This window comes from Lipophrys pholis (assembly GCF_963383615.2).
Source record: "Lipophrys pholis genome assembly, chromosome: 22".
Lineage (NCBI taxonomy): Eukaryota > Metazoa > Chordata > Actinopteri > Blenniiformes > Blenniidae > Lipophrys > Lipophrys pholis.
In genome coordinates this window covers 3,357,915-3,385,607 of record NC_137644.1, presented here as the reverse complement: position 1 = coordinate 3,385,607, position 27,693 = coordinate 3,357,915, and the positions used below count along the sequence as shown (strand labels likewise).

The 27,693-nt window shown below is 45.9% G+C and overlaps 1 protein-coding gene across 1 annotated transcript in view; it reads left to right on the top strand.

Moving 5' to 3' along the window:
* Positions 1–27,693, top strand: part of anks1b (ankyrin repeat and sterile alpha motif domain containing 1B) — a gene marked incomplete at its 5' end in the record, with an annotated part of 204,047 nt that overhangs the window by 14,888 nt on the left and 161,466 nt on the right. The window contains one exon of the mRNA XM_080491747.1: positions 27,393–27,473. Within this exon, the coding sequence (XP_080347873.1) occupies positions 27,393–27,473 (81 nt within the window). The remainder of the gene's footprint in view (positions 1–27,392; positions 27,474–27,693) is intronic.

Here is a 27,693-nt window from a genome sequence, read left to right as displayed (position 1 = left end):
GATGTCCATGTGGCGACTGAGGACAGCCTCGCAGTGACGCTGGCTTTCATTCAGCTGTAGGTAGAAGGACATGCAGTTTGATATTTGGTGGACATTTCTTTACCGATGTGACATCAAGCTGTTTAAATCCATCCACCGTCTTTATTCACCTCAGGGTGTCCGGGTACTTGGACCCAGGCAGGATTCACCATGAACCCATGAGCAGTCCATCGCAGGACAGACGCTTATATTTACACCTGCGGGACATTTAAAGGCGCCAACATGCTGCGGTCCTGGTTCAGCAGGAGAGTTCATACTCCGAGAAGACACAGTCTCCCAATTGGAAGGTTGCCAGTTCGATTCCCATCTCCATCCGTCCGCATGCTGAAGTGTCCTTGAGCAAGACACTGAACTGCTGCAGCCTCCATTGGTGTGTGAAGGAGTGAATGTGATTAACGATGTAAAACGCTTTGGGACTGGAAAGTGATCTGCAGGTGAAGTTCTTTTATCAATGAGTTTGAAAGAAACAGGAAGTAGTACGAAGTTTTGATGAAGAATGACGTGAAAGTCCTGCGTGTAATGTAATCTAATGTAATCCATTACTAGGAGAGTGGTGCTGATGTCTTCTCTGTGATTAAATTGTCTCCTGACTTTCCCTCCACGTAAGAAGATCCCACACACTTCCTGTTCTGGTCGGGTTGGGTTCTGGTCTCCAGAAGCAAACATGTTGACCGTGAGCAGGGGAGACACCGAGGGAGGGGGGTGACGTCCAGTCTGTCACTCTAATCTACCAGCCCCTGACCCCCCTGACCCCTGTTACCCCCTGACCCCTGTGACACCCTGACCCCCGTAACCCTCTTGACCCCATGACCCCCATGACCCTCTTGACCCCCCTGACGCTCCTGACCCCCGTGACCCCCGATACCCCCTGACCCCGATGACCCCCGTGACCCCCATGACCCTCCTGACCCCGTGACCCTCCTGACCCCCATGACCCCCCTGACCCCCGTGGCCCCGTAGCACTAGCAGGCCTGTGGAGAGACTCACATTCCAGCGTCTCTCCTCTCTGATTCACGGCAGCTTTTAATGAACGGCGCTTCAGGAGCAGATAAGAAGACGAGAAGATAAATGGTGACGTGGCGGCGCCGGAGGGAAGGGCTAGTCCACATGACTGTTCAGGACGTCTTTACTACTCACTCTCTATATCCTCTTTAAAAGGAAACTCACTCCACTGCAGTCCTGTCGGGATCTGAGATCTCAGCACGGAAAACGTTTGTTATGATCCTGATTTAAACCCTCAGTCTCTTTAAAAACACCTTCAGACTGGTGATTGGCTCTTTTTCTGTTTCTCCTCGGGACGTTCACCGTGACTCATTTCTGGAGAGAATTCTAATAACGAGGAGATAACTTCACCGTGAGCAGAATGTGGTTCGGTGGGATTGTCTTCTTTGGGGCCACAATAGTTTTACACATCGAGGGAAACCAAACAGACCTTCCAACTGGGAAAGTAATGACTGCTTTTATTTTGAAGGCTCCTCATGTCTGTGTCTTGTGTTGCCATTTACATGACAACGGCGCTCAGAGCCACTGAAACACAACTTTCTGGAAACCCCCCATCATTCCTGCTGAATCCTCTTTCCTCTTTCTGGGTAAACTCTGTGATGATGGAGGTTTTTTTTAAGCGATATGAAATATTGAAGTGCCCCTAAACTCCAGAAAGAGAAACGGAGGATTCATCACTTCACCACTTTACTCTCCTGAACTCTCCAGACTCTGATCCTGAGGCCGGTGAGGAATCGTCCTGATGAAGACAAACCGTGACGAGAGCTGCTGTGTGGATTTATAAGAACAAAAAGAGAGAGAAGAGAATCTTTTGGCTCTTTTATTAAACTGTATGAAACTGATCATAAGTAAAAGAGTTTCCGTCCCAGTGAAGGTAAAAAGAAGAAGCAGAAATTTGTCTATGAGGAAGAAGACGACGCTCCTTCACACACCTGGGAGGCCTGAGGAACTCCTCTGAACATCACACATGTTTCCTCCCACAGCCTTTGACTCACTGTTTCTCTCCTGTCCTCCAGGACACGTTTAGAACGAGAGAATACATGTTGGATGTTTCTCCTGGTTCATTAATCTCATGCAGCTGCTCACATTCTGGTCTGAGAACAAGGAGGAGAGGACCGACCCTCGGAAGGACTCCTCACCTTCCTCGCCTTCTTCATCTCACTCACATTCTTTATCTTCCTCATCCTCCTCACCCCGAGTCCTGACTCATCTTCAGTGTAACCAGGAGCTTTGCTGAGCAAGCATCTTCAACACACACACACACACACACACACACACACACACACACACACACACACACACACACACACACACACACACACACACACACACACACACACACACAGCTCCCCTGCAGACTCCAACCTTTCTTCCAACCTCTCTCTCTCTCTCTCTCTCTCTCTCTGTCCTCTGGTGTTCCCCCTGCCTTGTGGTTTTTTTTGTCTCTTTGTCTGGATCCAGTGTGTGTGTGTGTGTGTGTGTGTGTGTGTGTGTGTGTGTGTGTGTGTGTGTGTGTGTGTGCGTGCGTGCGTGCGTGCGTGCGTGCGTGCGTGTGTGTGTGTGTGTGTGTGTGTGTGTGTGTGTGTGTGTGTGTGTGTAAAGCAAGGAGGAAGGTTGTGAGTGGGACTCGGGGTGTTGAGAGGAAAACCAATTATCCTCCAGATAAGAGGCAGCGATGGATTTTTCTCCTTCATTCACTTCCTGTCTGTTTCAGTCTGTCGTCCTTCCAACACGTTCACATTCTCATTCAACAAGCTTTATTGACACGACTGCGGTGAAGGCTCCAAAATGTTTTGGAAAATGTGTGTGTGTGTGTGTGTGTGTGTGTGTGTGTGTGTGTGTGTGTGTGTGTGTGTGTGTGTTACTGTGTTAGTGACCGACAGGCGGTCACATTGTCACAATGCCCAAAAGGATCTTTGATCAATACGTCTGAACGACGCAGCTCTAATCGCTCTTCTGCCTGCGACTCGCAGTGTTTGAGTTCCCAGCAGGCAGAAAACCAACCGCAGAACGTGTCTCAACATCTTCTGCTATTGTGACTCTGTGGTTCCAACAAGAGATGACAAATCTGCTCTGAAGGTTTTAATCTTCTGTTTTCACACTTTGAAACTTTTCAATATGTATTCATTTAGACCAAAGCCTCTACCTTTTCCCTCGTCAAGCCCTCAGATTGGACAGATTAGACACGAATTCCTCCGTCCACACAAGTGACTCTGTTTCCACGACAACGGTGCTCGAAGTCACTGAAAACAAGTAACTCGTTCTTCTGCACGTGCTCAGTAGAGACAATCAGAACAATGTTTCCCCCATGGTGTCATGACTCCCAGTCCATATTTACCGTCGTGTGGGTTTTTTTCTTCCACGTGTCTGATTCGTGTCTAATCCTAACCCGTTGTGTTGCGTCGCGTCGTGTTACGTTACGTCGTGTTACGTTACGTCGTGTTACGTTACGTCGTGTTACGTTACGTCGTGTTACGTTACATTGTGTTACGTTACATTGTGTTGTGTTGTGTTACGATGTGTTGCATTTCTGTCATGTTGCGTTGTGTCACGTTGTGTTGTGTCACATTGTGTTGTGTCACATTGTGTTGTGTCACGTTGCGTTACTTTGGATTATGTTGCGTCACGTTGCGTTACGTTACGTTACATTGCGTTAGGTTGCGTCATGTTGCGTTGCGTCATGTTGCATCACGTTGCGTTACGTTACATTGCGTTAGGTTGCGTCATGTTGCATTGCGTCACGTTGCATTGCGTCACGTTGTGTCACGTTGCGTTGCGTCACGTTGCGTTGCATCACGTTGCGTCACGTTGCGTCGCGTTGCGTCACGTCGCGTTGCGTCACGTCGCGTTGCGTCACGTTGCGTCACGTTGCATCGCGTCACGTTGCATCGCGTCACGTTGCATCGCGTCACGTTGCATCGCGTCACGTTGCATCGCATCACGTTGCATCACGTTGCATCGTGTTGCGTCACGTTGCGTCACGTCGCGTCACGTTGCGTTGCGTCGCGTCACGTTGCGTCGCGTCACGTTGCGTCGCGTCACGTTGCATCGCGTCACGTTGCATCGCATCACGTTGCATCGTGTTGCGTCACGTTGCGTCACATTACGTTGCGTCACGTTGCGTCACGTTGCGTCGCGTTGCATTGTGTTGCGTCACGTTGCCTTGTACGTTATATTGCGTTACGTTATATTGTGTTACGTTGCGTTACGTTGTGTTACGTTACGTTGTGTTACGTTACGTTGTGTTACGTTACGTTGTGTTACGTTACATTGTGTTGTGTTGCGTTACGATGTGTTGTGTTTCTGTCATGTTGCGTCACGTTGCATCACGTTGCATCACGTTGCGTCATGTTACGTTGTGTCACGTTACGTTGTGTCACGTTACGTTGTGTCACGTTACGTTGTGTCACGTTGTGTTGTGTTACATTGTGTTGTGTCACGTTGTGTTGTGTTACGTTGTGTTGTGTTACGTTGTGTTGTGTCACATTGTGTTGGGTTACGTTGCGTTATGTTACATTGCGTCATGTTGCGTCACGTTGCGTTACGTTACATTGCGTTAGGTTGCGTCATGTTGCGTTGCTTCACGTTGCATCGCGTCACGTTGCCTTGTACGTTATATTGCGCTACGTTATGTTGTGTTACGTTACGTTGTGTTACGTTACGTTGTGTTACGTTACGTTGTGTTACGTTACGTTGTGTTACGTTACGTTGTGTTACGTTAAAATTTGTTGTGTTGCGTTACGATGTGTTGCGTTTCTGTCATGTTGCGTCACGTTGCATCACGTTGCGTCATGCTACGTTGTGTTAGGTTACGTTGCGTTATGTTACATTGCGTCATGTTGCGTCACGTTGCGTTACGTTACATTGCGTTAGGTTGCATCATGTTGTGTTGCTTCACGTTGCGTTGCTTCACATTGCATCGCGTCACGTTGCATCGTGTCACGTTGCATCGTGTCACGTTGCATCGTGTCACGTTACGTTGCGTCACGTTGCTTCACGTTGTGTTACGTTTTCTTACCTTACGTTGTGTTACGTTACGTTACGTTGCGTCACGTTACGTTGCGTCACGTTACGTTGCGTCACGTTACGTTGCGTCACTGCCTCTCACCCCGCAGTGTTTATACACTTCAACTGATGAGAGTCGAGATGTTTCAGTCCATTGAGCGCACACACACACACACACACACACACACACACACACACACACACACACACACACACACACACACACACACACACACACACACACACACACACACACACACACACACACACACACACACACACACACACACACACACATTAGCATCCATTCTGGTAATTCGGCTTAACAGCTATTAGATTTGATTAAATCAGCCTCTTTCTATTCTTTCATAGGAAATAGAATATAACGCCACACATGTTTTATTTTCATTCTAAGAATCAAGATAGTAATAGTAATATAATATGTGTGTGGTTATTTTTTTAAAAATTGCATTATCGGTTTGCACCACCAGATGGTGTATTGGGTCAGAGGAACACGAAACTGCAAAGTGGCTGAAACTTGTGGAAACGTCAGTTGTTCGTCATTTATTCACTAAGAATTTCCCAGAATGACCTGCAACACAGAGATGGACCCTCGTGCACGTCCTCAGGTCACGTTGACCAAACTACCGCTGAAGCTTTGGACTTGGGAGTCGGTTCCATTCTCAATTTGGTCATGAATTTAAAAAAAGCGCAGCTGTTTTCATTGCACATGCTTTGTTTGAAGGATTTCCTTCTTTCTCTTTCAAATTCAGTACTAATGGAGGTTTTTCTGCGGCTCTGTAGCAGCTTTCTGCTGCCATACACCGACATCTAGTGGTCACAAATGGTATGTACCAATATATTTTAGTATATCTCACTTCTTGATATAAGTTACATTAACAGGAAAAGAACTAAACTCGTAAAACTGTTGTGTTGTTTTCTCCCTGAGGTTTGCTGGTGTGTTTTTAACCATGACCGCATATTTTCTCATGGTTTCTTCATGGAAGTTGAGATAAATGCCTCTTAAATTCTGGAGTTTGTTGTCGATCATGTTGAAATAGCCTATTGATATCCACTAATACTACTGAAGCGAGAGCCTGATTTAAGGCCGGTTTAAGGAGGAAAACCTCTGTGACTATAACACCGAGCAGTTTTAGGAAACAGTGGATGTTATTTAATCTTTCACCTATTCAGTAAAGAACTTTACTTCAGAGAAGATTCATGAGATTTTTTGGATTTAATGAACATAAATGTCAGAAACTTGGTCATAGCAGCATCTTTGTCATTGTAATGTGTAAAGAGGAAAATATTTTGTTGATTAAATGAGTGACTGTCTGATATCTGGAAGGTTTCCGCTCATTATGAACCGAACAAAATAAATTATTCTCCCTTTTCTTCTCTGAGGTTCTCTGTTGATTTGTCATATACGACACCGTCTATCATCAGAGTTAAATCAGTAATTTAATCCGATCTTCACACTATGGCGACTCTTCGTGAACCCCGATGGATTTCACATTAGTGTGACTGCGTTATGCGACCCTCGGAATATTGAATAGTAAATAATATATAAAACTATTAGCGCCGTGCAGCTCGCAGCTTTAGAACGTGTCTGAGGGATTTTTCTATTTAATCTCTTGCCATTAATTATTTTCATGGACACTGGATGGGCTCAGTAGTGAGCTGTCACACTTTAACTGCTTCACTTTCTCTCACTCTTCACTCCCGTGGCGAGCCGTACGAGACGCTTTAGGATCGATAGATCCTGTTTTTATTCATTGATTCTATTGAAATCAGTTCAGTTCCTGGTTTTTAAATGAGGTTGGTGTTTTTAACTGCGGCAGATTGAAACACGTCGACGTCACGACGTCACGACGTCACGACGTCACGACTCCCCGTTTCTACTCACGCTGAGTCGTCACTTTTCTGAAAGTGTGTGTGAACGTGTGCGTGAGCGTGTGTGTGAACAATAGGATTGAAACCAGAAGTAAACTTTCTAAAATAAACCCGGACTCACCAAAGGAGTCAGATTCTGAAACCTGTAAACTTGGAGCCCGTTTCCATGACAACGGGTGAAAACACAAAACTTTCCTCGGAGTGTCTGTTTCCAGGACAACGGTGCTCGAAGTCACTGAAAACAAGTAACTCGTTCTTCTGCACGTGCTCAGTAGAGACAATCAGAACAATGTTTCCCCCATGGTGTCATGACTCCCAGTCCATATTTACCTAGACTTGGTACTTTTATTTTGACAGTCAGAACATTTTTTTTCTCTCTGTTGATAAAAACTTTAGTTTTGTGACTTTTGGTCCGCTCGTTTTATCGTCTTTGAAAACTTTACCCTGAGCTACTAAAACATTTCCGTCGACACCATGAACGAACGCTCGCTTTTCTATATTCATGATTAATAAATATCTTCATACCTCAATAAAAAAATGGGTTAAAAATCGGGCACAAGAGAAAGTATTTATCTCAAATTGATCAATATATGAATCAGTATACGTATAGAAAAAAACCCTGCATTGTTTATTTATGCTCTTTGTATTCAAACTGTCATATTTTTAAATATAAAAAAAAAACAATAATTGAGATTATTTCACAAAAATTGTGCAGTTGAAGCGGCTGGAACCTGATGGAAAAAACTAAAGTCAATCAAAACCTGGCTTATCACAATAAAACCCTGTGGTTAGAAGAATATTACGGAGCTTCTAACTCCGCCCCCCTCAGGACAAGTAGGTTGAACGAATCACGTTCCAAAGGTTCATCATCACATTTCATGTTTCAGTACATGAACAATCAGTCAAACGTTCCTCCAGGTACCCATGATAACATTTGTTCATCTTAGGGTTTTATATTGAAGCATATTGAAGTTTTTGTCATAACGTTTGACAAAATAATTAAACTGGCTTTTCCATAAACTCTTCATTTGAGTTTTTTTTTTATTTGTGTTTCTTTAAGTGTCTTTGAGTGCCCCAAAGTGCTCTACTGGTTTGATGTAGTAATATCATTAAAATAAATAATAAGTACTTTGATGAGCATTAATGTTGAAGAGAGAGGAAGTTGGGCAGAAAATCACTGAATTGCTGATGACAGTAATTAGTCCCGTTAGTAATTAGTAATTAGCAGTAACTAGTCCTGCAATGCTTGGATGTCAGGGAACTTCAAAACATTGAAATCCTTCAAAAAGCCATTAGTGTTATGATTGTATGAGATTATTATAAAGGCTCTTTGTCATGTGAAGCTAATATTTGTAAAAAAAATACATATATATATGTATGTCATATAGTGTATGCAAATTATCTTCTGCGTGAATAACAATGATAGTATTCGGATATAATAGAATATTCTGCAATTTCAAAGACTGACTCAATATAATAGCAAAATATTTGATATATATGTAGCCTATATAAGATGAATGGGTATTGTTAATACTTATATTTAATTGTAATTTTATATAAGCTCTATAACTAAAATAAGATTTAATTGAATGAACGTCTCCTTTTATGTCCTTTATGTAATTCAGCTCTTTTGATTGTCATAAAGGTAATAAATGTGTATATTTGTAAAGTACCTTGTTGCTCCTTCATCGTTGTTTAGGTGTTAAATATCAGTTACTATGACATCAGGGAATGAGAGGGTGAATCCTAATTTCACTTCACACCTTTAACCTGAGCTCACGGCTGGTTTTTATGAATAAACAACAGAGTCAAGAGCCAGATGGCCGTGAAGACGGTTGAGTTGGACTTTGTCTCATTATAACGCTGCCCCCTGCTGGCTGAAGGCTTTCTGACGCCACTGGGAGTCGGTGCCTATTTGCCATGGCGGCGCCGCCAGCAGCGGTCCAGAGTTTATTAACGTCCATGGAGGTTTGAGTCGTCCTGCAGGCTGTGGTTATATAACACGAAGAGCTGGAAGACCCGTGAGTCGTCGTGACCTTTAGTTTTGAGGCATCCGTTCAGCGCTGCTTCGTCTCTGAAGCTTTAATGAGGCTGACGTGTTTCTTTAGTCACACCTTTCTGTGTTTATCCACGCACTGCTGAATCATGGGAGAAAAATGCTGAAAGAGCTGGAACTCGTCTCAGGTTGGAGGAGGATGAACGGGTGAGCTGAGCCGGATCAAATCAAATCTGTTTAAGAGAAGAGCTGGGATCCATCCCCCACAATGCATTGGGCTCTCCCTCCTCCCCTCCCACTGTGGGATAAAACCAGCGCAGATCATCATCTCCTCTGGTTCCTCCTTGCTGAGTCATCAGGTCACTGATAGGGCGTCTCCACCAAAAAGAACCAGGTACTAGTTCAGGTTCTAGTTCAGTTCTTAATGAGCAGCTCCAGAGAAGCGGTTGTGTGTCCATTGTCAGGGAGCCAGTAGAGCCAGGTCATGGCGTCGCTCCAGAACGTGGTACGTCACTGGTTCCACCAACATAGCACCGGCAGGATCCAGGAACCAGGAACCAGGAGACGGACTGTAACAGTGGTTTGGTCCGGGTCGCTCTAGTCTGACCTGAACCTCTAGTCTGACATTGAGTCTCCTCGTCGCTCTATTGCTGGTATTCACGTCCGTCTTGCTTCAATCTGGCGCCCCGGAGTGGCCATAGAGAAAATAATAATAATGATAATAAGGGTTAGGGTTAGGGTTAGGATTAGGGTTAGGGTTAGGGTTAGGATTAGGGTTAGGGTTAGGGTTAGGGTTAGGGTTAGTTGAATGATCTTGGGTCATGTCCCAAAAGACAGATTCTGTGTCCGGGGATCGGGTCGTCGAGGACCCTGCCGTTGACTGCCACCCAATCCACACTGCACCCGACCCCCTACAGTAGCCTCTGTGGGTGGTGGGCTCACAGGAGGAAGAGGAGGGGCCCACGTCGTCCCTTCGGGCTGGGCCCGGCCGGGGGTTTGGGTCCGGCCACCAGGCGCTCGCATATGAGCCCCAACCCCAGGCCTGGATCCAGGGTGAGGCCCCGGCCGCGCCTTACTGGGCGACGTCACACGACTCTTTGGTTGTTTTCACATGGGGGCTTGTTGAACTGCTTTTAGTCTGACTTGTCACCGAGGACCAGTTTGCTTTGGGAGACCCTACTGGGGGGCAAGCCCCCCGACAACATAGCTCCTAGGATCATTCGGGTACTCAAACTCCCGCACTGTGATGAGGTAGTAGTTCTGCTTTTTGCAGATGATGTGGCCCTGTTGGTTTCATCAAACCTGGACCTTCAGCGTGCACTGGCGCGGTTCTCAGCCGAGTGCGAAGCAACTGGGATGAGGATCAGCACCTCTAAATCCAAGGCCATGGTTCTCGACCGGAAAAAGGTGGCTTGCCCCCTTCAGGTTGGTGGAGAGCCCTTGTCCCAAGTGGAGGAGTTCAAGTATCTCAGGGTCTTGTTCACGAGTGGGGGGAAGATGGAGCGTGAGATCGACAGGTGGATCGGTGCAGCGTCTGCAGTTATGCGGTCGCTGTATCGGTCCGTCGTGGTGAAGAAGGAGCGAAGCCAAAAGACGAGGCTCTGGATTTACCAGTCGATCTCCGTTCCTCCCCTCACCTATGGTCATGAGCTTTGGGTCATGACCGAAAGAAGGACATACAGCCGGATACAAGCGGCTGAAATGAGTTTCCTCCGTAGAGTGGCTGGACGCACCCTTAGAGATAGGGTGAGGAGCTCAGTCACCAGGGAGGAGCTCGGAGTAGAGCTGCTGCTCCTCCGCATCGAGAGGAGCCAGCTGAGGCTCGAGCATCTGTTTGGGATGCATGTCCCTCCGGTAGGAGGCCTCGGGGCAGACCTAGGACACGCTGGAGGGAGTATGTCTCTCGGCTGGCCTGGGAACGCCTTGGGGTCCCACCGGAAGAGCTGGAGGACGTGTCTGGGGCGAGGGAAGTCTGGGCTTCCTTACTGAGACTGCTGCCTCCAAGACCCGGACTGGATAAGCGAGGGACAATGGATGGATGATCTTGGGTCTTATTTTTTAACATTTCAGCATTCCGTAGTGAATTTTTGCTCCTTTCACTTTATTTCTGGACATATCTAAATCAAATACTTCTACATGGAGGAATGGAGGTGTATTAATAATAATAATTTTAATTGATTTATATCGTGCTTTGTTCGACTCGTACAGAGACCATTATTCATTCAAACCAGTCCCGGTAAGCTACGTTGTAGCCACAGCTGCCCTGCGGCATGCTGACAGAGGTGTGGCTGCCATTTTGCGGCCTCTCCGACCACCATTAACATTCATGCACCGTTCATACGAGGCAATGTGGGTAAAGTGCCTTGCTCAAGGACACAACAACAACGACTTTTGATATAGTGGGATTTTAACCACCAACCCTCCAGTTATTGGACGACCGACTCTACCATTGAGCCTCGATCGCCATGACCGTGTAGAATGATAGAACGCTGCTCTACAGCCGTTTCCATGGCAACCTACGTAAACTCTGATTAAAGTTCTCTTTCACATGAAGCCATTAAAAGGCTCATTTTAGGTCCAAAAACTCCAAGTTTTCATTTACAGTAGTTTGTAGTTTGTTTAGTAGTTCCTGATGAACCAGAAGTCTGGCTTCATTATAAAGAAGTTCTGTGGAGCATCTCATAGCGGAGCGCCCCCTGCTGCCTCATGCAGAACTTGAGGTCCTCTACCCATCTCCACCCTCTTCCACCACCCTCGTCCTACACCCTTCTCCCCCACGTTCCTCCACATTCACCACCCTCCTCCTCCACCCTTCTCCCCCACCTTCCTCCACATCCACCACCCTCCTCCTCCACATCCTTCTCCCTCCTCCACCCTTCTCCCCACCTTCTCCTACATCCACCAACCTCCTCCTCCACATCCTCCACCACCCTCCTCCTCCACCCTTCTTTCCCATCTTCCCCTACATCCACCACCCTCCTCCTCCACATCCTTCTCCCTCCTCCACCCTTCTCCCCACCTTCCTTCACATCCACCACCCTCCTCCTCCAAACATCTCTACTTTCCTCCATCCTCCTCCTCTACCCACCTCCACCATCCTTTGCCACCCTCCTCCTCCACATCCTCCTCCCTTTTCCACCCTCCTCCTCCACATCCTCCTCCTCTACCCTCCTCCTCCCTCCTCCTCCACATGTCCTCTACCCTCCTCTCTAACCACCTCCACCTTCCTCCACCACCCTCCTCCACCATCCTCTACCCTCTTCCACCTCCTTTATCTTCTTTCTTCTGACTCTACAAGCAGACAAAGCTGCTGAATCAGCAGTTCTCTCAGCTGGACCAGAGGTTCAGATCTAATCTGGAGAAAGTTCCAGAAGAGCTCCAGTGTTCAGATGCTTCCTTTCTTCATATTTCTCTATTTTCACTATTTTTCATTGAGATGATTTTGTGTTTGATGTCAGACGTCACGTCTTTACTTGAACTTCCTCAGTGAAAAACCTTTTCTTACCGTTTGAATGATGGATTCTGTCCATCACTCCTTTGTCTTGCACCTTCTCTTGTTCTTCATTTTTAACATTTAGTTTGGTTTGTTTTGCTTTTTTCATGTTACTCTTATTGTGAAATTCCACTAAATATATTTGTTTCAAACACAAATTCAGATAGTCGATCGAGATGATCAACTGAAGGAGAAACATTCTGCTGAAGTCACACACACACACACACACACACACACACACACACACACACACACACACACACACACACACACACACACACACACACACACACACACACACACACACACACACACACACACACACACACACACACACACACACACACACACACACACACACACACCAGATTCATTGTGCTTCTTAAAGACTGAATCTTTCTAATCCTCAGATTTTCTCTGTGTTGAAGGAAAAATAATCCAGGAGTCTGACCATTCAGCAGTTAGAGACTCAGATTAATTATTTAAGAGGATTTATAAACAAAAAGTACTTTATAAAGTTTAAAGTTTAAAGTTTGTTGGTATATATGTTGGTGTTATTACAGTGTAGTCAGTATATGTGAGTATATATGTTGGTGTTACTGAAGTATATTTTCTTCCTATATGTTAGTATGTATGTTGGAGCTATTTTAGTATATTTGTTGTCTATCTATTGGTTGGTGTTTTAGTTTATCATGTATAATGTATAACCATATAATACACTGAATATATACAGTAAACTGGCTGGTTTGCAAAGTTATTTTAGTTCAAGTATCATCAGAACTACAAAAATGTCTTTCTGTTGGTAGATCACTTGGTGTTCATCATGTATGTGCTGATTTATATTTGTTGGTGTTAGTTTTGTGTATTTATATGCCTGTTATATATTTACACAGTAGATTTGATGAGTTTTTTTGAAGACTTAAGTTCAATTGTATTTAATCTGATATATCTTATATCAGCTTCAATCTTAATCTTATCTGTTGATTATTACAGATTATTACTCATCTGACTGATGAGTAGAATATGAATGAGTGAGGCTCTGGATGAAAACACACGAGGTTCTGTTGAAGTGAACTCGCAGCCTGGGTTCAGTTTGACCTCGGCCTCGACTCGTTCTGCTCTCAGCAGCGCCGCGACTCAAACACACTTTTGTTTTGTGGCGTATTTGAGCTAAAATTATCCTGTTTATGTGATTTGCGGCATTCCTGCAGGCATAAACACAAGCGCCTGACATGAGGGGACGTCTGGGATCCCCTGGAGCTGAACCCACTCAGGGCCTGCTGCCCTGCAGAACCACGGACTAACACAGTTTATTGAGCTTATTGAGTTTTTGAAGGAACTTCTAAGTCATGACGATCTCTGATGCAAACTTTTCCTTCCTCTTCTCAGGGTTGTCTTGTTCTCATTTCAATGTTAGATCTAGAGTTCTGGAAGTGTCCCAGTCTGGTTCCAGTCTCATTTAGTGTTTTTTTATACACATTTTCTATTGTTGGGTTTTATTGATTTGATGGAAAATGATTGAAAAGACCCATAAAAAAGTATCTTGCTCTTTTGAAGTTTGCTTGCACCATTTTTGGAAAGCTGTACTTGACTTGTTCTGAGTCGATACTGAACAGTACTGAGTCTGTACTGAGTCATTCTGAATCGATACTGAGTCAGTACTGAGTCATTCTGAATCGATACTGAGTCGTTCTGAATCGATACTGAGTCTGTACTGAGTCGTTTTGAATCGATACTGAGTCAATACTGAGTCGATACTGAGTCTGTACTGAGTCGTTCTGAGTCATTCTGAATTGATACTGGTTTTGAGGCAGTTCTGGGTGGGTTCTGAGACAGTTCTAACTGGGTTCTGAGGCGGTTCTGAGGCGGTTCTGGGGTGGTTCTGGGGTGGTTCTGAGGCGGTATTGAGGCAGTGCTGGGTGGGACCTGAGGCGGTTCTGAGTCCGCTGATACTTCAGAGCTGGGCTGGTTCCTGGTCCGGTCTCAGCTCAGTAACTGAAGCTCTTCAGAAGAACCAGTCAGGGAGTTCCCCACACCGTCCCTCCGTCTTCTTCCCCTCAGCGCCGCTCGCTGCAGCCGAGCGGGTTTTTCCCACGACGGTTCTGTTTGTGTAACAGATAAAAAAAAACAAAACAAGAGAAGCATGAAAGTCCAGCAGGGAATTCCTGAAAGTGACTCAAAGCAGCTTTTTGAGCGATTTGCTCCCACGTCAGTCTGGAGCGTCATGGATCCTCCCAGGCTGCTCTACACACTGATCTCGGTACCGGGACGGATAATTACTCAACTCAGGGTAACTCGACCCGTTCTGCTTCTTCCTCTGAACGCTTTCTCACATCACCTTTAAGTACCGAGACTGAAGTGTGAGGCTTTAAGAGCGGCTCCATTAATCTCATTTGGATCGGGATTTGGATTCCATGGGAATCGTCAGTGACGTCACCATTGAAAGGAGCTAAACCCAACAGACCGCCACCACAAGGGGGCGGCAGGGGGTCAGGTCTGGACGTGGTTTACATTTTGTGTACGTCACGTTAACCAAGATTAAGTTGTGTTTGCTCTGCTCAAGCCACAGAACAACAAACACGTTGAACTGCGTTGCTCACGTCACAATTTGTAGCTTAACTAAGTTTTCAGACTTCTGAAGAAAATCCTTTAAAAAAGTTGTGACGAAATCTCGTGACTGTAAAAGAAAATATTTTAAAAACGATAAAGATTCCGTACAATTCACAGTCAAGTTTGAAACGTTGCTCCTGAAAATATTGTGTATTAAAAGCCATTCCAAACCAATCTTTTTAAAAATGCCGTAAAAAATACAAAGTAGCACTGTGGAGGTTAGCCGTTAGCGGTTAGCCTTTAGCACTTTAGCACTGGGCCTTTAGATTCTGTCTTTAACTCCCTGAAGACTTTAAAGCTTCAGATTAGTAATGTGGGAGGAGATCTCATGTGTCGTCGTCATGACAAACTCAGATTAGGATTAGAGCGTCTCTGGGGAAACGACGTCACGTAGCGTTTCGTGCTGCTAGCGTCTTGGGTCGTATCCAAACGCTAGTAGTTTTTTTCCCCGACACGTTGTCTTATTTTAATCTTTGTGATGAAGTTACTGACAGACTTCTCTTCAACCTCCTGCTGCTCTGCAGCTCCGACTAGTGGCAACTGGCTGCATTACAAGCACATGAATCAAACACACTAGATATTTCTGAATGAAGATGTGGATGTTTGATTGTTTGGCTGACTGTTGCTCTGGGTGAGTCTCCTCATGCGCTGGCCTTTACTGCAGAGTATTTATAGGAAGTGTAAAACGTTCGGGGCTGCTGGTTTATGTAATCACACAGCAGTGAGCTCGCAGTGAGCTCGCAGTGAGCGCGCTCCGTCACCACTCCGCCTCACTGTGGCCCGCCACCACCTTTACGTGCCGCTCTGTAATTGCCTCTTGTTTGTCTGCCCTGATTTGTTTTTTCCGGAGGCATCTGTCGCCCTCTAAGAGAGGGGATTCGTCACGACGCTCTGGAGGCTGCGTGGCGCTCTGCACTCGGGCCGGTCCTGCAGGACCCAGAAGACATCAGGACAGCCAGTCCTTGTGTTTGTGTCCTGAAACCAGCTGCTGCACGTTAATGGCACCGAGAGGCTGAAGGTCAAACCGTATGGAGCTTCCTCAGGTTTATCCAGGTGGTTTATTCAGGTAGTTTATTCAGGACAGGTGGTTTATCCAGGTGGTTTATTCAGGTAGTTTATTCAGGTCAGGTGGTTTATCCAGGTGGTTTATTCAGGACAGGTGGTTTATCCAGGTGGTTTATTCAGGTAGTTTATTCAGGTCAGGTGGTTTATCCAGGTGGTTTATTCAGGTCAGGTGGTTTATCCAGGTGGTTTATTCAGGTAGTTTATTCAGGTCAGGTGGTTTATCCAGGTGGTTTATTCAGGTAGTTTATTCAGGTCAGGTGGTTTATCCAGGTGGTTTATCCAGGTGGTTTATTCAGGACAGGTGGTTTATACAGGTGGTTTATCCAGGTGGTTTATCCAGGTGGTTTATTCAGGTGGTTTATCCAGGTGGTTTATTCAGGACAGGTGGTTTATTCAGGACAGGTGGTTTATCCAGGTGTTTTATCCAGGTGGTTTATCCAGGTGGTTTATCCAGGTGGTTTATTCAGGACAGGTGGTTTATCCAGGTGTTTTATCCAGGTGGTTTATCCAGGTGGTTTATCCAGGTGGTTTATTCAGGTAGTTTATTCAGGTCAGGTGGTTTATCCAGGTGGTTTATCCAGGTGGTTTATTCAGGACGGGTGGTTTATCCAGGTGTTTTATCCAGGTGGTTTATCCAGGTGGTTTATCCAGGTGGTTTATTCAGGTAGTTTATTCAGGTCAGGTGGTTTATCCAGGTGGTTTATCCAGGTGGTTTATTCAGGACGGGTGGTTTATCCAGGTGTTTTATCCAGGTGGTTTATCCAGGTGGTTTATCCAGGTGGTTTATCCAGGTGGTTTATTCAGGTAGTTTATTCAGGTCAGGTGGTTTATTCAGGTGGTTTATCCAGGTGGTTTATCCAGGTGGTTTATTCAGGTAGTTTATTCAGGTCAGGTGGTTTATCCAGGTGGTTTATCCAGGTGGTTTATTCAGGTAGTTTATTCAGGTCAGGTGGTTTATCCAGGTGGTTTATCCAGGTGGTTTATTCAGGACAGGTGGTTTATACAGGTGGTTTATCCAGGTGGTTTATTCAGGACAGGTGGTTTATTCAGGACAGGTGGTTTATTCAGGTGGTTTATCCAGGTGGTTTATCCAGGTGGTTTATCCAGGTGGTTTATTCAGGTCATTATTTTGCGTTTTTGTTTGAGAAAAATTTCGTGGCAAAGTTCTGAAAATGTTGTCCGTTTCCATGGCAATAGCAGAAACTCTATAATTTGGTTCTTTACAGGCTACAATTTAGTGGAGACTGTGTTTTTTTACGTGGCTGATGTGTTTCGACTGCGTCTTGGTCGTCAGACGTCGAAACATGTCAGCACGGTGAACAAAACATCTCTCCTCACTGATTTGTTTGCTAAAAACAAACAATATCATCAAGTTAAACCACAAAATGAACACATTTCAGCTACAAAGGCAGAAACACAATGTAGTTGGTGTCAACCAATGCTGCTGGTGGAAACTTCAGATGCACTCCTGATAAAAATAAACTGACATCCGTTTGTTCTCTTTCTCTTGCCGCTAATTCACACCAGCTATGACCAGACCATGTGCTTTTTTTCTCTTTGTTTCTCACATTCGCTTCATTAACTTTGCTGCAAATGATTAGAAAATATCAGTTTTTGTGAATTAACCGTGATAGCATAAAAACACAATTTATCACTCTTCTGCCACCAGTTAAGTGTTTCCTCCTGACTCAACTAAAGGCCCCTTCATCCTCCATAAGAACAAGATAAAAGTTTGGCAGTGCAGGTCCTGACGAACAAAATGACATAATTTCCTTCTTCCAGCTCCCTCTGGCTGAAGAAATTAGTTTGGGCTGTTCCAACCCCCCTGGTTGAACTATGTAGGAGCCGCACTGCCGAAACTTCTGCACTGCCGTGTGCTGCTCATGCATGTTCCAGTTCGCTCATGACTATCAGTCATATTTAGCTTGTAACATCGCTACTGTACGAGCGCCGCAGCTCGTTAAAATGTCGGAGTGCAGGCTTACATGATGCACCTGAACGCATCACGAACAGCTGTCAGCTCCTGGAGTTGAAACCGGACCAACATGGCGCTCAGACACAAACTCTCTTTTATTACTGAAACAGTTCAGAGAAATGTGTTTCTGAAAGCTCTGGAGGACAGAAATAAACTGTGCAGTTGAAAAGTTTAAAAGCTGCGTCACAGACGTGTGGCTGCTGTGAGGGGACGTGGCCTGCTACGAGGGGGCGTGGCCTACATGTTCGGCAGCTTCTTATCCGAGTCACTGCCAAACTTTCTTCTTGTTCTTATGGGTTCAAAAAGGGAGGATGAAGTGGCCTTCAGACAGCGAGCTTAAGACAAAAGAAATGGCCCCAGAAACGACAGAGGACACAGGGTGGTTTTATGTCCGATGACCATTTCTTTAACTTGTAAAACTGCAAAACATGTACAAAATATACATCAGTATTTGAAAATGTGTACAACAGTCAAATAAAGGAGTGTATAACTTAATACAAATGAGGTACACATGAGGTACTCGTGCATAACACAGCTCGCACAGATCCATAGTAGCATCGCTGGCTCACACTGAAAAACGATTTATGCAGTAAATATATAAACATACATTTACAGCAAATAATAAGTTACAGAACAACATTTGTTACTTACAGATTATGTCTTGTTAAAGTCAACACAAGAAAAGGTGTACAGAGAGGGGCGGTTTGGACTCGTTTAAAACCTGCTGCTTACAGGTGGTGGTCAGTAGGTGGCGCTGCCACGAACAAAGTCAATCTCAAAGAAGTCAAACAAGCAAAGCCACCAAGTAAACAGCGACACCCCCTGGGCGAATAGAGCACTACACCTGAACTGCAGATAAATCAACTTAGAAACCCAAACACTTGCATCAGTCAGAATAAGAGGGACAGAATAATCCCAGTTCATCTTTCATCTGCTCATGTTGATGCAGCGAAACATTTCTGATGTGTTCAAGCTGAATTCTGCAGTTTATTTCCCCCTCTGGTTGCATTGAGTTGTATCTGTGGCTCCGTACTGGCTCCTATCGACCCTCGACCCTGGAGGATCCTCCAGGTCTCATTTCACCTCATTACACCGACAAGGAACATACACAACACTTTGATTACACCGCTGTGTTTTCTCCCCTGTTTCATGCAGAAAATCACTTCGTCCTTCATAAATGTGTAACAAACAAACTCCTTATGAGTAAAGAGAAACAAGCACGGCTCCTTTTGCAGCGTTTTAACAAACCGTTTCACCATTAAACTGCCTCAACTCGCCTTTTAATTCTATTCAAATCACATTTCTGGCCCAGAAAAAGTGTGAAATGTGTTTTCATTCACACGTTTTGAGTTTGTAAATAGTCGCAGGCTGTTTCTCTCAACACTTCACACATAATTAAAATTTCCACCTTGTTCAGCTGCTTTATTCAAACAAACGGATGAAAAACACTCGATAATCGAGTTAATTAGGAGGTAACATATTTCATAACCAGCAGATTTACTAACAGTTAATCTCTAGGTAAGAAGCTTACTTACTTACATAACAATAAACAGTCTAACTTATTTATTCCATAACTAGATAACTAACATAATGATTAATTGCCTTGCTAACCAGTTCACTTATTTACCTACTTTTTTATTTACCTATGAGCTAAATTAATTATTACCTGGACAATTTTCTGACTAAACTACTAACCACCAAGCTGACTGACCTACTCACTGTGATACTAACTAATCGGCCGGCGTGTTTCCTAACCAGTTAACTTACTTCTGAAGCATGCGACTTCCTGCTTTATTTCCAAAAAGTCTAATTTTCTCTTTAATAACTAGTTGAATTACTCACCTCACCTCACCTCACCTCACCTCACCTCACCTCACCTCACCTCACCTCACCTCACCTCACCTCACCTCACCTCAACTCACCTCACCGCGCTCACTCACTCACTCACTCACTCACTCACTCACTCACTCACTCACTCACTCACTCACCACACCACACCACACCACCTCACCCACCCACCGCAACACACCACACCACACCACACCACACCACCTCACCCACCGCAACACACCACACCACACCACACCACACTCACTCACTCACTCACCACACCACACCACACCACCTCACCCACCCACCCACCCACCCACCCACCGCAACACACCACACCACACCACACCACACCACACCACACCACACCACACCACCTCACCTCACCCACCCACCCACCCACCCACCACACCACACCACACCACACCACACCACCTCACCTCAGCTCAGCTCAGCTCAGCTCAGCTCAGCTCAGCTCAGCTCACCTCACCTCACCTCACCTCACCTCACCTCACCTCACCTCACCTCACCTCACCTCACCTCACCCACCCACCACACCACCTCACCTCACCTCACCTCACCTCACCACACCACACCACACCACACCACACCTCACTCACTCACTCACTCACTCACTCACTCACTCACTCACTCACTCACTCACTCACTCACCACACCACACCACACCACACCACACCACACCACACCACTTCACTTCACTTCACTTCACTTCACTTCACTTCACTTCACTTCACTTCACTTCACTTCACTTCACTTCACTTCACTTCACTTCACTTCACTTCACTTCACTTCACTTCACTTCACCTCACCTCACTCACTGGCAGACTGATGTTGAGGTTGTTTTCCACGACTCCCCTCATGTCACTATTATCATTATGTGACGACGTATTCGGACCATTGTCCTCTGATCTCCTGCATTGTAGACTAGCGACTGCGCATGTACAACTTTCAACCAGAGTCTGTGGACAGAGATTTGTGTGCCCCTGGTGGAAACACGTCACCAGTCAGACAACACAGATGAACCAAACAACTTTTCTCATCATTAACGATAGAATTACTATCTTGCTCATCTGAATATATACATACATACAGCTCAAAATATTATTTTATTATTTCATCCATCCATCCATTGTCCCCCGCTTATCCGGGGCCGGGTCAAAGAGGCAGCAGTCTCAGCAGGGATGCCCAGACTTCCCTCGTTCCCAGTGTTCCACGACCAGGACAAAAAATGCATTGTTCCTCTTGGATCCGAGGTTCGACTAACGGACGGATCCTCCTCTCCAGTACCCTGGAATAGACTTTCCCGGGGAGGCTGAGGAGTGTCATCCTCCTGTAGTTGGAACAAACCCTCCAGTCCCCCTTCCTAAAAAGAGGGACCACCACCCCGGTCTGCCAGTCCAGAGGCACTGTCCCCGACCAACATGCAATGTTGCAGAGATGTGTCAGCCACGACAGTCCCTGCACATCCAGAGACTTAAGGAACTCAGGGCGAATCTCATCAACTCCCGGTGCCTTGCCACCGAGGAGCTTAGCAACTACCTCGGTGACTTCAGCTTGGGTAATGGACGGGTCTACCTGAGAACCCAGCCTCTGCTTCCTCAGCGGAAGACGTGATGGTGGGATTGAGGAGGTCCTCGAAGGATAGGACTCCTTCAGCTTGACGGCATCCCTTTACTTCTGGTTTCCACCACCGGGTTCGGGGGTTGCTGCCACGTCAGGCACCAGAGACCCTGTGACCACAGCTCCGAACAGCAGCTTCGACAATGGAGGTAGAGAACATGGTCCACTCGGACTCAATGTCTCCAGCCTCCCGGAGGTGGGAGGTGAAGACTGCGTGGACAGAGGGCTTGGCCAGGCATTCCCAACAGACCCTCATGACACGTTTGGGCCGCCGAGTCTGTCCGGCTTCCTCCCCGTCCAGCGCATCCAACGCACCATCAGGTGGTGATCAGTTGACAGCTCTGCCCCTCTCGTCACCCGAGTGTCCAAGACACGTGGCCAGAGATCAGATGACACGACCACAAAGTCTATCATCGACCTCCAGCCTAGGGTGTCCTGGTGCCACGTGCACTTATGGACACCCCAGTGCTTGAACATGGTGTTCGTTATGGTCAAACTGTGACGAGCACAGAAGTCCAATAACAGAACACCGCTCGGGTTCAGATCAGGGAGGCCGTTCCTCCCAATCACCCTATTCCAAGTCTCACTATCGTTGCCCACGTGGGCGTTGAAGTCCCCCAGTAGAACAACGAAGTCCCCAGTCGGAGCACTATCCAGAAACCCTCCCAGGGACTCCAAGAAGGTTGGGTACTCTGTACTGCTGTTCAGTCCGTAGGCTGAGACAACAGTCAGAGACCTGTCCCCTACCCGAAGGCGTAGGGACGCGACCCTCTCGTTCACCGGGGTGAACTTCAACACATGGCGGCTGAGCTGTGGGACAATAAGCAAGCCCACGCCAGCCCGCCGCCTCTCACCACGGGCAACTTCAGAGAAGTGGAGTGTCCAGCCCCTGTGGAGGAGCTGGGTTCCAGAGTCCAAGCTGTACGTGGAGGTGACCCCGACTATATCTAGACAGTATCTATCTACCTCACGCACAAGCTCAGGCTCCTTCCCCCCAGCAAGGTCACATTCCATGTCACAAAAGACAGATTCTGTGTCCGGGGATTGTGTCATCGAGGCCCCTGCCGTCGACTGCCACCCAATCCACACTGCACCCGACCCTCTACAGTAGCCTCTGTGGGTGGTGGGCTCACAGGAGGAAGAGGAGGGGCCCACATCGTTCCTTCGGGCTGGGCCCAGCCAGGCCCCGCGGGCAAAGGCCCGGCCACCAGGCGCTCGCATACGAGCCCCAACCCCAGGCCTGGCTCCAGGGTGAGGCCCCGGCTGCACCTTACTAGGCGACGTCACGCGTCTCTTTGGGTGGTTGTCCATAGGGGTTTTTTGAACTGCTTTTAGTCTGTCTTGTCACCTAGGACCTGTTTGCCTTGGTAGACTCTACTGGGGGCATAAAGCCCCCCGACAACGTAGCTCCTAGGATCATTCAGGTACGCAAACTCCCGCACTGTGATGAGGTAGCAGTTCAAGAGGGGATTATTTTATTATTCATTTCTTTATTTATTTTTAATGTCTTATTGAAGGTCATGTGGTGGGGTGGTGCCCTAGCGCCCTCTATGGGCCTAGAGCCCTCTATTGGCCAGCCGCCACTGATTTCCTTGTATTGATTAGCCTCCTGCTGTGTACTTCAGGAACAGCTTGTAAAAATGAGCTCTTTACTTTATCCAGTCTGCAAACGGCAGGAAGTCAGATGATTTACTTCCTGTGACAGCGGCGAGCTGGAGTGACTTCTCTCCAGATTTACTGTATTAACACATGGACAATCCAGATTATTGATTAGTTATGTGGTTTAGATGGAGCTGACGTTTCCATCGCTAATGCTACCGATTGGCTGGATCGACGGCGGCTGATGGATCTGTGGCTGGTCGTGGTTTAATGGAGATCCAAGAACACACACACACACACACACACACACACACACACACACACACACACACACACACACACACACACACACACACACACACACACACACACACACACACACACACACACACACACACACAGAACAATCCGTTAACCGTCGGTTCTTCAGGCAGATGGAAGCTGTTTGGAAGAGACTCAGTAGATTTGAATGTCCACCGAGGGAAATTCATCCTGGGCTTCGTTTCAAAGAGGAGAAACATTTGAATCCTGGTGTTTCTGTTGGACTGAATCACTTCCAGTGTTTTTCATGTTAAAGGACATTTTTCCTGCTAATAAAGAAAAACCCGTTGTTATCGGTCCTTCAGAGCGAGTCACCAGAGTGCTCATATCAGGGCTCTTTGTGTAGCATTTAATGAAAAGTCAGCCTAAACCTAACCCGCAGGACTCCGCTATGTTTACAGCCAAACTCCTGTAAAACATCTAATCCAGATGACTCTCCGCGGCGTCGTTCAAACAGAATCCCTGCAGAGCCGCGCACAACCAAACATGTTTCTGTCTGTATTTAAGGACGCGGCTCGCACACAAACCGACGACATTCAGTTTCACTCTCACACATCGCCTCAGAGAAATCCTCACTGAAAATACTTTCCTGATCTAAACCAGGAAGTCAAGATCAGTTTACATAAAAAGCCAAATCCAGCCTGGATTCCCGTGTTTTAGTGTAAAGAACTCAAAACTTTTCCCGTATTTTCCAGACCAGAAGTAAAAAAAATAAAAAAAAGCATCATAAAAGCAAGGTGAGGCAAGGCAAGGCAAATTTATTTATAGAGCACCATTCAAACACAAGGCTCAGTGCTTTACAAAGAAATGAAAGAAATGAAAGAAATACAGAATAAAGAAATACATTTAAGCTTTAGAAGAAATGAAAGAAATACATTAAAACAAATAATGAAGAAAATTATAATAAATGAGGTAAGAAATCTATTTTTTATTTAAAAGCCAGTGCAAATAGGAATGTTTTAAGTCCTGATTTAAAAGAAGTGAGTGTGTCAGCAGTCTTCAGGTGTTCAGGAAGTTTGTTCCACAGGTGAGGAGGTAGGAACTAAAAGCTGCTTCACCTTGTTTCTTCTGACTGTAGGAACAGTGAGTCAACCTCTTCCTGATGACCTCAGAGGTCTGGAGCTTTGATCTTCTACAAGTCAATCTGAGATGATTTAGGCTGAGACCATTCAAAGCTTTCTAGAGCAGAAGGACCATTCTGAAGTCCTTTGATACACAGGCAGCCAGTGGAGAGGGTGGAGCACGGGGGGATGAGCTCCACCCTCAGTGTGGTGGTGTAATGTGCTCCACCCTCTGCTGTTAGTTGACTAGCCTGCTTCGTTTTCTAACAGTTCAATCAGTTTCACACTGAACGCTTTATGATGTACAATTATCAGATTTATATTGAATTCTCTGGTCAAATACGAATGTAATACGATGGTAATGCAGTAGTAATACAGTAATAATACAGTAATAATGCACTTTTTTTCTGTTGTTCTGCAGCAGTTTTCTGCTGTCATGCAGTAATATCTACCTGCAGTTACAACAACAACCAAACCTCCACTTCCAGCTCCATCAGCTCGGGGTCAAAGGTCACTTGATGAGCTGATTGATTGGAGTGTTTCTGTGTGTTTCGGTCGTTGACCTCATATTTCCAGGGATTGACCCTCAGGAGTAAGTAGATCGTCTGTAGAGGGAGTAGAGCAGAGGAAGTAGAGCAGATGGTCTGTCAAGGAAGTAGAGCAGATGGTTTGTAGAGGAAGTAGAGCAGAGGAAGTAGAGCAGATGGTCTGTAGAGGAAGTAGAGCAGATGGTCTGTAGAGGAAGTAGAGCAGAGGGAGTTGCTTTGCTTTCAACTCCCTGTTCTCTCCTCCTGCTGTGACCTGGAGCCTCTATGATGTCGGCATGATGTTTACCTGAGGATGAAGAGGAGTGAGGGAGATGATGAAGAGGAGTGAGGGAGAAAATGAAGAGGAGTGAGGAAGAGGAAGGTGCATGTAGAGGAAGAAGGCGAGAAGCTGCAGAAATATAATTGGTCTTTTGAGAGTTTACACACCTTTACTCATACTGTCTGTGTTGGAGTGGAACACACACACACACACACACACACACACACACACACACACACACACACACACACACACACACACACACACACACACACACACACACACACACACACACACACACACATATACAGATTGACGGCCTGAAGCCTCATGGGAGATGAACCATGATGTTTGAATATCAGAGTCTAGAAGTGTGGTGTGTGTTTATCAGTGAGTATCTACTCATTCTAAACACAATGTGAATCAAAAATCCTCTGATTGGCTCCTCTGTTTGTTTCTTGTGATTGGCTCCTCTGATTGGTTGAGCTGGTGATGTAGAGCTGTTGATGTATAAGCTGGTGATGTACAGCTGGAGATATAGAGCTGGAGATGTAGAGTTGGTGAATTAGAGCTGGAGATGTAGAGCTGTTGATGTATAAGCTGGTGATGTACAGCTGGAGATGTAGAGTTGGTGAATTAGAGCTGGAGATGTAGAGCTGTTGATGTAGAGCTGTCGATGTAGAGCTGTTGATATAGAGCTAGAGATGTAGAACCTGGAGAGTAGAGCTTGATATATAGAGCTGTTGTGGTAGAGCCGAAGATGTTGAGCTGGTAGTGTTGAGCTGGAGATGTAGAGCTGGTGATATAACGCTGGTATGTAGAGCTGGAGAAATACAGCTGGTGATGTAGAGCTGGAGATGAAGAGCTGTTGATATAGAGCTGTTGATGTAGAGCTGGGTGTAGCGCTGGTGATATAGAGCTGGCGGTGTAGCGCTGGTGACATAGAGCTGGAGATGTAGAGCTGGTGTTTAGAGCCAGAGATGTGGAGCTACGATGTAGAGCTACTGACGTAGAGCTAGTGATGTGGAGATGTAGAGCTGTTGATGTAGAGCTACATCTTTGGAGATGTATAGCTGGTGATGGGGATTTGGTAATGTAGGTCTCAAGATGTAGAGCTGATAATGTAGAGCTACGCTGTAGAGCTACTGACGTAGCACACACCACCAACACGCAAGAGAGATTATATTTCTTTATTATTATTATTATTTATATATAACTTCTGTTTCAATATTTAATTGATTTATTATTATTTATCTCCCCTCCTCTTCCTCCTCTGCCTCATCCTCATCCTCCGCCTTCTCCTTCTCCTCCTCCTCCTCTTCCTCCTCTGCCTCCTCCTCCTCTTCCTCCTCCTCCTCTTCCTCCTCCTCCTCCTCCTCCTCCTCCTCCTCCTCCTCCTCCTCCTCCACTACCAGAGTTGAACCAGCTGCTTCTAGAAGTTTCTCGGCTTCTCAGTTTGGAATTTATGTAATTAGTAGCTCTGACGCTCCGAGTGTGTGTGAAAAAAAAGGTTGTATAATTAGAGTCTGGAGACAGGGTGTGTGTGTGGGGGGGGGGGGTGTGTGTGTATGTGTGTGTGTGTGTGTGTGGGTGGGTGCGTGTGTGTGTGTGTGTGTGTGTGTGTGGGTGTGGGTGTGTGTGTGTGTGTGGGGGGGGGGGGGGGGGGGGGGCAGTTTCTGTACTTTTTAAGATAGGAATGTTAAATTCTGTGTGATTTGGTTCAGGTTTTCCAGAAGGTTTGAAGCTTTTAGTAAAAACATTAAACGTTTAATGTAAAAATGATTCAATTTGTGTGATTTTGTCTTTTTCCTCCGAACATATTAGATTTGATAGAGGTGCAGATGCTTTTACTTCCTGCTTTACATATTTCAGCAACATTCAGTGGTTGATTGTTGAAGAACATTAAAAACCTGCCGAAGCTCATAAACCCTGAGTTGTGTCTGACAGGCTTGTGACCTTTAGGCCTTTTGCAGTGATTCTTTGAGCTAAAACACTAAAAACGTGTGTGTGTGTGTGTGTGTGTGTGTGTGTGTGTGTGTGTGTGTTATTCTGCAGCATGTGGAAAGGCCTGAACGTGAACTGCAGCGACAGCTCGGGATACACTCCGCTCCACCACGCCTCGCTCAACGGACACAGGTGAGACTGAAGCAGGAATATAACGAGACTGTTTTCCTCTGGACATCCTGTCACAAAGTTCTGCAAATAGTCACAAGTATTAACTCACATTTACCTTCAAGGTCTTAAACTTTCCAAATATATATATTTTGTGTTTTTGTGCGCGACCCGACAATAAACCCATGTTTTCTTTCACCGCTCAGAAAACGGCTGTTCCAGAATAGTTGAGACACTTTACATC